This window comes from Nomascus leucogenys, chromosome 3 (genome assembly GCF_006542625.1).
Source record: "Nomascus leucogenys isolate Asia chromosome 3, Asia_NLE_v1, whole genome shotgun sequence".
Lineage (NCBI taxonomy): Eukaryota > Metazoa > Chordata > Mammalia > Primates > Hylobatidae > Nomascus > Nomascus leucogenys.
Genome location: NC_044383.1, coordinates 56,983,429 through 56,995,843, shown reverse-complemented (window position 1 = coordinate 56,995,843; position 12,415 = coordinate 56,983,429). Strand labels below are relative to the sequence as shown.

The 12,415-nt window shown below is 35.3% G+C and overlaps 1 protein-coding gene across 2 annotated transcripts in view; it reads left to right on the top strand.

The window, feature by feature from the left end:
- KCNQ5 (potassium voltage-gated channel subfamily Q member 5) overlaps positions 1-12,415 on the top strand; it is a 571,663-nt gene that overhangs the window by 408,281 nt on the left and 150,967 nt on the right. For both annotated transcript variants that reach the window (XM_003271108.3, XM_030809332.1), the window contains exon 3: positions 4,611-4,737. In XM_003271108.3, coding sequence (XP_003271156.2) covers positions 4,611-4,737 — 127 coding nt within the window. The remainder of the gene's footprint in view (positions 1-4,610; positions 4,738-12,415) is intronic.

The following is a 12,415-nucleotide window of genomic DNA, read 5'->3' as shown; positions in this document are numbered from 1 at the left end:
TGCTTAGTCCAAATCCCAAAAATGTCTCCATATTTTTCCTAAAAGTTTTATTATTTTATGTTTAATTTTTAAACCCATGGTCCATTTTTAAATGATTATCATAAGATAGGAAGTATAGATTAAGGTCCACTTTTTTGCCTATAGATGTCCAATTTTTCCAGCATCATTTGTTGAGGGCTCTTCTTCCTCCATTGAAATGCTTTTGCACCTTTAAAACGAATCAATTGAGCATATTTGTGTGGGTCTAGTTCTGAATTCTCTATTCTGTTCACTGTTCTATATGTCTATATGTTCTATATGTCTATCCCTCTACCAATCCACAGTCTTGATTACTGGAGCTATAATAGTAGGCCTTAATATCAGGTAAAGTGATTGATCTTGTTTTATTCTTCTTTGTCAGCATTGTTTAGCTATTCCAGGTCCTGTGCATTTTCATATAAATTTTAAAATAAGTTTGTGTCTACCCCCCCAAAAAAAAACTTTGCTGAGATTTTGACAGGAATTTTATTAGACCTGTAGATCAATTTGGGAAGAATTGACATCTTTGCTATGATCAGTCTTCCAATTCATAAACACGGTATTTCTCCTCACTTATTTAGGTCTTCTCTGATTTCTTTTATCTGCATTTTGTAATCTCAATGCACATAAACTGTATGTGTTTTTCTAAGTGGATATTTAAGTATTATTTTATTTGGAATTATTATAAATAATAATTTTGTGTTTCTAATTTTTGTTTCCATGTGATCATTGTTAGTATAAAGAAATATGATTAATTTTTTACATTGATCATATATCATGCAGCCTTAGTGAACTCACTCGTTTCAAGAGTGTCTTCATAGATTCCTTGGGATTTTTCTGTAGACCATCATGCCATTTGTAAATAGAGACCATTTTATGTTTACCTTTCCAAACTGCATGCCTTTTTTTTCTTTTATTTGGCTTATTGCAGCAACTATTAATATAACCTACAATACTATGTTGAATAAGAGTGATGAAAGTATACATCTTGGTTGTTCTTAATGTTGGGGAAAACCATTCAGTCTTTCACTATTAAGTGTGATGTTAGGTTTGTTGTAAATGCTATTTATCGAATTAAATGTTAAACCTCTTTTCCTAACTTGCTGAGAGTTTTTTTAATCATAAATGGGTGTTGGATTTTGTCAAATGCTATGTCTTCATAAATTTATATGGTTATATGTTTTTTTCTTTAGCTTTATTATATAATGCATTATATTGATTGATTTCAACCATTGAGCTAGCCTTGCATACCTGGAATAAATCCTACTTGCCTATATATTGACTGATTGACTGTTTGCTAATATTTTGTTGAGGATTTTTGTGTCTAAGTTTATGGTAAATATGGGTATGTAGTTTTTGTTTTGCTTTGTTTTATTGTCTTTGTCTGGTTTTGGTGTCAAGATAATACTGACTTCATAAAATGATTGAGAAAGTTTTTTTTCTCCTCTATTTTCTGGGAGAAATTGTGTGAAAATGATATATTCTTATTTAAATGCCTGGTTGATTTTGCCAGTGAAACCATTTGACCTGGACATTTCTGTTTGGGGAGATTTTAAACTATGAGTTCAATTGCTTTAGAGGTTATAGGGCTACCTAGATTGTCTATTTCTTCTTTGTTGAGTTTTGGTAGCTTGTAGTTTTTTTTCATTGTTACAATTCTTTTTTTATTTTATTATTATTATACTTTAAGTTTTAGGGTACATGTGCACAATGTGCAGGTTTGTTACAGGTAGCTTGTAGTTTTAAAGGATTTGGTTCATTTCTTCTAAGTTATCAAGTGTATGTGCATAAAGTCACCATAGTACTCCTTCATTTTTTTGGTGGGTGTAGGATCTGCACTGATATCCCCTATTACATTCCTGACATGGGGGATTTTTGTCAGCTTTGAAGAAAGAGATTTATCAATTTTATTGATTTTCTCAAGGAACCACTTTTTTGTTCCATGGATTTCCCATATTGTTTCCCTCTTTTCAGTTTCATTAATTTTTGCTCTTTTCTATATTATTTCCTTCTATCTGCTTCCTTTGGGTTTATTTTACCCTTTTTTTTCCAACTTCTTGAGGTAGGAACTTAGATTATTAGTATGACACTTTCTTCTTCTATAATGTAAGCATTTAGTGCTATAAATTTTCCTCTCAGCACTGCTTTTACTGCATCCTACATATTTTATGTCATTTTTTAATTTTTATTCAGTTCAATGTTTTTTTTAATTTTTTGAGACTTTCTCTTTGACCAATGGATTATTGGGAATATTGTTTAATTTCTACATGTTTAGAGATTTGCTTGTTGTCTTTCTGTTATTGATTTCTAGTTTTATTCCATTGTCGCTTGAGAACACATTCTGTCTGATTTTATTCTTTTAAACTTGTTGAAATTTGTTTATGACCCAGAATATAATCTATCTTAATAAATGTGCATGGGTGCTTTTTAAAAATGTGTATTCTGCTGATGTTGGGTGAAATGTCTCATATCAGTCAGATCCTGCAGGTTGAATGTGTTGTTCAAATAATTCACATGCTCGTTAATTTTCTTTCTAGTAGTTCTATGCCCATAGTTCTGAGCAAGGATAAGGTGGGTTGATGAAGTTCCCAAATACAAATTAACATTTGTCTATTTTTCCTTTCAGCCCTATTAGTTTTGCTTTATGAATTTTGAGACTGTCTTGTCATTTTTCCCTCACCTCCTTAAAAAAAAAAGCAGCAAGCAATATTTCTGAACAATAGGGCTTGAATAAAGAACTTGTAAATGTAATTTATTCTGCCTTACTGCAGCATAGGAATAGTGCAGTGACCTTGCATACCTAAGAACAATGGGCATATATCTGTCATTTGTTAAGAACAATAGACATATTGGTGTCATCTGTTTCCATGACAAAGAAAAATTACTACACGGTAGTGTTCGGGGGCTCAGGCCACATTTGGGATTTTCTTGGGGTCCCTTATAATATGAGTACTCACAACTGGAGTGCCAAATGTCCTGGCATAAGTAGGAATTAGGGGCAGGGATTAAAAAGTGGATCTGCCATTCAACCTAGGTTGGGCACAGGCACAACTACTGGGCATTTTGGGCCTGAGTGTGTTTTCTATATTTGGAAAGATGTGCTGGATTAACAACAAATGATCTGGCACTTTAGATACCTTAATAAATGAACAGACTCAACTACCCAGATATACATTCAAAACCAAAACAAAGCCAAAATCAAACAAAACCTTCGGATTATTAATGAATGTATGTTGACCCTAGTTTTGGTTATCTGTGCGTAAAGTCATCTTTGAAGGTTAATCCTATAAGTAATTTTGAATAACTGTGAGTAAGCAGTGATGATATTGGGTATTTATTGCCCATCATGAGAAATATTTGTGGATTACTTAGTGCAAAATAAGAGAAGGATAGAATGATATAGCTCTACTAGGCATTTCAAAAGTGCAGCATATCATCACATGCTCTAATTAAAGAAACAGACATTTGCCTGAAATTTGCAACAAAAATCCACTTTTATAAATTTGATAACGGTTTTTATCCTGCGAGTAAGAATGGGAGAATGGGGAGTAGGTTAGAATGTTTACTTTCTCTGCTTTATATTTCTGTGATGTTTGGAAGTTTTAATAAAGACAATATATTACCTTTACAATTAAGCTATTATAATAACAATCTATAAATATTGTTCTACATTATAAAAGTTGAATCAACCCTTGTTTTAAAACAAGAAAGGGAATTATTTTTTAAAGGAAAAACAATTTTGATAAATTAAGTGCTTGTCCCTATAGGGACAACAAGGTGACTGTGCTAAGCTTGCTCCAGAAATGCTTTCGTTTTACAAATTTCATTTGGTTTTTCATTCTATCACCGACTGTTTAATGAGCCACTTTAGCTGGCCTTTCCCCAGGGTTAACTCACAACTCTTCCTAAATAATCTCAGTCATTTTCCTGGAGCAGGTGTTGTTTTCTAGGCAGCTCTCGCCGAAGGGCAGCATGATAATTAACAAGCTTCAGATCTGGAGGATTCAGGGTCTCATTTCTGGCAAAGGATATGTGTGTCACACTGTAATGCTTTTGAAACTTACTGTTTTATAAGGAGATATTGACACTGTAATGAAAGAATTCAGTATACTTCTAAATACTTGCTTCTTTTTCTCTAAGAACAATTCTCGAAGATTTAGAGATTATGTCACTCCTTGCAGCAAAATGAAGCTCTATTTTCTGTAAAACTTGCCATTATATTTCAGGATCGCTATTTTATTTCAGATATTTCACATGTTACTGGGTAGCTAAAGTCAGCTGCACTATAAATTCCAGATGAGACAGATCCATTATTCAGCCTGCACATTTAGTATTGAAACTGACTCCCAGATTTGCGAAGCATTAATGACTTGAAAAGGAATAGCATTCCATGATAGGAAATGCAGACAGTATGAGGTTGAAGTGCTCTCCAGATTTAGTTTGATTTGGAGAAAGGAAATGTTCTTAACTTTAGATATTAACAACCAGATCCTTTAGACAAAGTGCCTAAATGTTCAAAAATATTCATAGAGCTTCTTACTGTGGTTTGCTCCATAATGCTTCTCTCTGATATGTCTTATCTGATATTTTAGGAGTTCGTGATGATTGTCGTCTTTGGTTTGGAGTTCATCATTCGAATCTGGTCTGCAGGTTGCTGTTGTCGGTATAGAGGATGGCAAGGAAGACTGAGGTTCGCTCGAAAGCCCTTCTGTGTTATAGGTGAGTATCAGAGTCTCAGATACCTGGACTGTGACACCAAGATTCTTTTCTTCTATCTCCTGTTTTGCAATATTTGATTAATATTAAAAGCTAACATCCATGGAGTACTTATCGTGGACCAGGCACTCTTGTGTTTTGAAAATGTTAACTCATTTGATGTTGTCTCCACAGCATTATGAGGTAGATATTTTTATTATCCCCATTTTACAGTTGAAGAATTTGAGGCAAAGAGAGGCTGAGTTAGTTGCTGAATGTCATACAGCTACTAAGTGGTAGAGCTGGAATTTTAGCCAGGCAATCTGGCTCTAGAATACCCACTTATATCAATTAACTTATATGGAAATACGTGCTTCTCCAGTGTTGCCCTGATTTAGGGGAACATTGATTTCAGTGAGTATAAAAAACCCTTTTTGCTCTGCAATAGGACACCAGGTTATGCTCTGGATCAGCTGGAATAGATAGCCATACATTGGTACTGGTAATGCATATCAATTAACATTCTTCAAGAATGATTGTAAGTATGGTTTGCTTAATGCATTGGTAACTGTAGACTGGACAAAGTGCTCTACACTCTGAAATATGAATCCCCCACCCTCCAATCCAAAATACCCAAATACATAGCACATCTCTGCACCTCCCTAGCTGCCATTGTTTCTGACAGACATCATTCACCTGGGTTCCAGCTTGAAATTATACTTCCTAATGAAGATGCCATAGAGCATTCTGGAGGTAAGATCTAGCATTTCCCAGTAATATTTAAAAGTATTATAAAATGGAAAAGTCTATATATAAAAGCTATTATTATTAGCAGCTAAATTTGGCTCTCTTGCTTTTTTGTCTTTCTCACTTCTTAGGCAGCCATTCAAATCCAAATACTGAAAATTCTTGATGAGGCTTATTTATTTCAACTATTTTCAACCTGAAAAAGTAGGTTTTTAATTTACAAAATAGTTTAGGCTATCTTCTGCAGCTACCACAGGTTTTCTGTTTTGTTTTAGGAGTCAGGAATTGTTGAGTAATCTTCTTAGTTTCCTCCCTTACTCCTGTTCCCTATGGTGGGGGCAGAGTGGATTTAAGGAAGAAAGTGTATCATCTTCCATGGGCACTGTTAAGAAGAGTCCTTTATTCCATACTTCTTTCATAGTATGCACATCTCAAAAGTCTCCACTTATTAAACCAGAATTTATGGAAATGTGGCTGTATGTGAGGCACTGGTGTTACAATATTGAATCTAGTGGAATTCTCAGTTAAATCTATCTTAAAATACCTTGTTTGGCCCTCATGAATGCAGTCTGTTTGTCTAGCTGTCTATCTTCTCCAATAATAGGCTTTACTTCTTTTTGGAAGCCATCATGCTAAGGTATGGAGCAAAGTAGGTGGTAACTCCAAGCCTTGCAGATTCATAAAGCCCTAAGGCATATTAGTGAAGGCATTAGATTTTTCTCCCTGGAGATGCTTTTTTCTCTCTGAATTCTCTACTCAGGCAGCATTACAACGGACTGTAACTTGATGTGAAACTACTGCACAACAAGTATTTTCTGTCCCATAAGGGGCCCAAACAAAACAATTCACAAGGCAGATGGTTAGCCAAGATTCACTCAACTTCTACAGGATAAGGTCAGTTCATGGATGACTGGAAAAATGTTTCATTCCAGATTTTAAAACCAATTAAAAATTGGTTTTGTTCCAATTCCAGAAGCAATGCCAACGTATCTCTGGCCTCCATGTGAAAAAGAAAGCTTTTTCCCAGATGTCTGCTGCATTTTGATAGCTGTTTTCAGCTATGGATACATCAACACATCTTAGTCCTTTAGTCTTTCTCTTCCTGTCTCAGGTCCTTGCAGGTCTTGATATAATATGTAGTTCTAAAAATGATGTTATGTTATCTATATAATCTTACTTGCCTTTGGACGTATCAATAGTGACCTTAAAAATTTAGTATGATGCCTGGCACAGTCACTCCTGCCTGTAATCCCAGCCCTTTGGAAGGCTGAGGAAGGCAGATCACTTGAGCCCAGGAGTTTAAGACCAGCCTGGGATGGAAAGATCCTGTCTCTACCAAAATTTAAAAATTAGCTGGGCATGGTGGCATACACCTGTAGTCCCAGCTACTCAGAAGGCTGAGACTGGAGGATCGCTTGAGCCCAGGAGTTTGAGGCTGCAGTGAGCCATGTTCCTGCCACTACACTCCAGCCTAAGTAAAAAGAGTAAGACCCTGTCTCAAAAAAATACTAGTATGACATGGTTTAGGCATAATTGCAGTTTTGTTAACCCTTCAGACCTTTTCTTTATTTAGATATTTTACCTCTAGTAAATTAATTGCTTTGAAAGAAAATTTCATGGATAAATATATAATGAATCCCCATTAGAACAAAGTCTAGATTTGTACTTACAGTTAGGATAACTATGAATTTTTTTAGTCTTTTATTAAATGTACATGTTTGACCCATGGTCCAGCTGAATGGATGTTATAGTGAAGCATGTTCAAATGTGGCTTATCAGTATGAGGTCAGTAAAATTTAACCTACACGAAGGAATCAAACATCACCTTCCTGAAGGCAGCAAGCTGTACTAGATGACTTTTGAGACTGTTTCTAGGCCTGTTCAACAGGATCATAAAAATGCTTGATGTAACTGGTAAAATACTAAAGTGAACACTGTAGTACCCTTGTTCAACCTAATTTACTGTGACAAAATGAAAAAAGAAATAGCATCACTTATCTGTCCATAATAACTGTTCTGAATGGGTTTTTGGAAATATAGCTAAAACCTCTCAAAACTTCATATATTTGTAAGATTTGATTACTCTGAACATGCCAAGTACACACCCAAATATTTTTAGAAGTCTTGAGCATTCGAGAAAAGAACATAGAAAAGATTGTGGTAGACTGGCTGTGCCTTCAACCTGGGAAATGCTTTCTGTAAGCACACCAATGTTTTTCTTTCCAATTGGAAACACACTGAAGCAGCTAGAGTGGTCAGCTAACAAGCCCCATGTAGTATTGCACCCTATTGACAAAGGCCCAATTGATAGAGGTTTTATGGGCTAATTACTGAAGATTTTAGCATGTCCCCTTCTGAACTGCCCACCTTCCTTATCCCCGCACTCTAGCCAAAACCAAGAGCATTTCAAAAGCCCATTGATTTCACAAATCCTAAAATCATTACATATTTGTGTTTGGAAAACATATTTTAAACAATTGTAACATAAGGGAAGAAACAAATCTATTTAACTGTTTTTAATTAGGTACTTTCTTTCATTACTACTGTATATTGATTTATCTCTGCTTGGTTTTAAGCATTTCCTTTGAAAATTAGTAAAATCTTATCTAGAATATAAAATTCTTCCTCATATCTATGTGTTCAATTTTTATCTCTCCCCTAAGACTCTTCTGTCATAATAACATTCTATAGCTATGAGCACTAATTGCTGTATTGCTGATGTGGATAGTCAAGTGTGTTTTGGGATGACCACCCAAGCTGCCCTTCATTTACCCGGACTGGCTGCTTTATGATTTCTCTATGTGAAAACACAAAACACTCACCCAATAACATCGGCATAAAGATTTTGTGAATAACCTCTAAGACTGATTTCATAGTCATTCTTTTTTCTAGCTTTCATTACTGACCTACCTAAAATTTGCAAATAGACGAAAGGCTGAAACTGGGATCACAATAATGAGCCTGATGTGTCAGGAAGCCAACAAATGACTTCTCACAGTGGCTTTTTTTAGATTCCTTGGTGACGCTTTCCAAAGGCAGATATAACAGGGCCATATTTTTCAGTCTTGCAGGGAGTCTCAGTGAGAAAATACCAGCCTGTTATTAGTCTTGGATCTGTATTTGATGCTAAGTGTAAGTTGATTTCTTATTGTTATTTTAACAGTTTATTTTCAGTGTAATTATTTCCACAAGAGGACAAAAGAGGCATAAAATAAAATTTTATTTTATCCTATGTGGATAAAATTGAAGCCTTTATTAAAATCAACCACATGGCTGAGACTACTCTAATGTATCTATGATTTCATCTTATTAAAAGGCAACTTAAGTTGCTAATGTGTTCAAAAGTTAGATCACAGACTCCCAAAACTGCCACCGTGTTCTAAATTGATTTGAGACATCATTTTTCTATTTCTCTGTCTTCTCTATCTTTTGTTCTAAGACACTTACTCTTGAGTGGCATTATTTTCTATACCTTCTACTCCCTTTTCCCCTTTAGTAGAAATTATATTATTTCACTTATTTTCTGTTAGTCATACACTCTTCTGCGACTTTTTACTTCTAAGTGTTCAAACTCCCTCAGTGCACATAGATTCCTTCCATGTAATTAACTGGACCATCTGAGGGCAATTAAAACCTGTTCGATTGGCTGATCACAAAACATTAAAACAATTTTAATCCCTCTAGTTAATAATAGCTGATATTTATTGAGAACTACTATATATTAGGTACTACTCTAAGCGCTTTATAAATATGGTCTTATTTAATTCTACATAAGTACTAGAATGTCCTTATTTATTTATTTTATTTTACTTTATTTTATTTTATTTTATTTTATTTATTTTATTTTTTGAGGCAGAGTTTCCCTCTATCACCCAGGCTAGAGTCCAGTGGCACAGTCTCAGCTCACTGCAACCTCTGCCTCCTGGGTTCAAGCCATTCTCATGCCTCAGCCTCCTGAGTAGCTGGGACTACAGCACACGCCATCACACCCAGCTAATTTTTGCATTTTTAGTAGAAATAGGATTTCACCGTGTTGGCCAGGCTGGTCTTGAACTCCTGGCCTCAAGTGATCCACTCGCTTCAGCGTCCCAAAGTGCTGGTATTACAGGTGTGAGCCACCATGCCTGGCCTTTATAATGTCCCATTTTATAGATGAGGAAGTAAGACAAGACTTAAGACTTTATAGATGAGGAAGTAAGACAAACTTAAAAAGATGATAGGTGAAAGAACCTGGATTTATTTCTCATGATTTCACTCTAGAAAAATATACATACCCAACTGGAAAATTGTCTTTACTGTTTATTAGCATTTTAAAATTAAATTTAATTGAACCTTATCTATTGTCATCAACTTGTAAACCAAAGAACATGATACTATTATGCTTATCATTAGTAATTCAAGATGTTTAAAGAAAAGCCAGGCTTTATAGAACATTACTTGCAGTATTAGCCTTAATTATATCAACTAAATTATGTTACCTATTGCTGCTCTCTAACCTGAATGGGAAATTAGGACCTAAAATAGACTTACTTGCCTGTATCAAACTTGCATATGCTCTTGAGTTGATGTTATCATGAGACTCCCTGTGTATTTCCAAATTGGAGACATCTGGAGAGTAAGTAACATTGCTCGCAGGAATACCTTCAAATGTTTTTTAACATTAATAAACTATTGGTAATTTAGGTAATTGTTGACCTGGTACACAAACTTGAAAGTTGAACTTACAAGGTAGCTTGATTAGCTGATATGATTGGACCACATGAAGAAAATTTATTTCCAAAGAGGAAAATGAATAAGGATTATTTCCCCCTCTCTCTATAAACTTTAGTAGAGCACTATGATATACTGTATTAACATTCTGTACTATCACATGTTACATAAGAAAATTCATTCACAGACAGAGTATTTATTATGTGTCAAACACAATCTTAAGTATAAAGGATACAAAAGCGACTAAGACACGGTTCCTGCCTATAAGAATAGAATCTCATGTGCCCTTAGAGAATGGCAAAACTGAAAGGAGGTATACTATAATTACGGTGTTACAGAGCAAAGATGATGGAAATTGAAGCAGTCCTAGGAAGAAGGCTATAGAATATCATGAGTGATTATATAAAACAAAGAAGCAAAGGACTACCCCCAGGTTTTCAAATTATGTTTGAGTCATCCACCGAACATTTATACAATTTCTACCATGTCCAAGCATGCTTATGGATGCTGGAGAGGCTGTATGGCACCAAATGGACAAGGTCTTCCTTCTTATAGAGATAATATTCGTGTGGTCAAATAAAAACAATACACAAATATGTTTTTGAAAAACAAGATAAAGTCAGCTACAGATAAGCACAATGAAGAAAATAAAAAAGAAAGAGTAGAGGCTACCTTAGCTTGGGTGGTCTGAGAAAGTCTTTCTAAGTAGTTGACACTCGAGTTGACCTGAATATTAAGAAGAGCCAGCCATGAGAAGGTTTAGACACAGATGTTTCCAGGCCAGGGAATAGTAATTGCAAGGATTATTAACACTTGATGAGCTTGGGTTGTACAAGGTGGAGACATAAGGTCTTGTGGCTGGAGCTCAATGAGCAGTGGGGAGAATAGCAGGTGATAGGGGAGACAGGCAGAGGTCACACCCTTAAGGCCATGTAGGCTCTGCTACCCTGAATCAAGGTTCCTTCTAAAGACAGGCCACCAGGCAAAGGTCCAACGGGTTGCTGGCAGGCCTAATATGAATACTATTCAGGTTATGAACAGCAACATTAATCAGGCAACAAAAAGTATGACTGTTTAATGCCCTGGGTTTTTTAGTCATCTGTGCCTGTTGGAACTTCCTATCAGCAATATACAAATGACTACCCATTCTGAAAAATATAAACATAAGTTTATAAGGAAATAATCCTCTGAATTTTCTGTTTCTATATTTCTGCCCTTAGAAACATAAAATTTTACATTGTTTTTTAAAATGTTATTTTTCTATAAGGAACTGGAATTAGAATGTGATGGAAACTTTTTTACAGCCCCAGTGGTATCACCAGCAAGCAATTCCTAAGATCCTCCTTGCCAAAGGACTCTATTCCATACTCTTAGTTATGATGATTGCAGTGCAGAATTATTTCATTAAAGATTGTTTATTTCTTTTGAGAAATTGTCCCTTTTTGCCTTGAGATGTTATCTGAAACTCTGTGATCAATAAGAAGCATTAAACTGTCACTATGGGGTAAATTTTCAAAGTGGTGCCTGCAATTTGCCAGTATGAGTCCCATTAACTTCCGTGGAAGTCCTGCAGTTAAACCCCTGCACATGGCTTTGAAAATGTTCTGCAGTTTGTCTTTGTGGTGCCTTTTTTATTTTTAATAAATATCACAGAGCAACTCAGTGCATAGTTGATTGCAGTATTTAAGAACGTGGATAATGTACTGTGCAGGAGGAGACTTTTAAAATTAGATTTTAAAGCTTCATTTCTATTAAGAGTCACAACAACAATATAAATACGTCTTTAGTTCTTCAAAGAGCACCTATCTATAAAGGAATTTGGAGCTCAATTAGAATATAGAGCTTATAAAGCAGCACCATGTCCCTCTGAGACATTGTTTACTTCACTCTATAGACGGAAAAGTTGAGGCACTGTGAAGTGGGGGTGCTTTGTCCTTAGCCCATAAATCAGCAGTAAAGCTAGGAATAGCATGCTGGCCTCCCAATAGCTCATTGCTCTAAAGCACTGCCTCTTGTTACAGTCAAATTTAATTGTAGTATAATCCATTTAATCTACATGTGGAGAAATAATGAAGGAGCAGGAAAAATGAATTTATTAACAGATTAGTGGAAAACCATATTACATAGATTAGCAACTGTCTTTTCAAGATCCATATTTTCAGCATGTGGTAGATGGTATCTGATGCCATGAAAGCAAATACTCTAATTCCACTGGCCAGAACTGGCAAAGAACTTCTTATTTTCC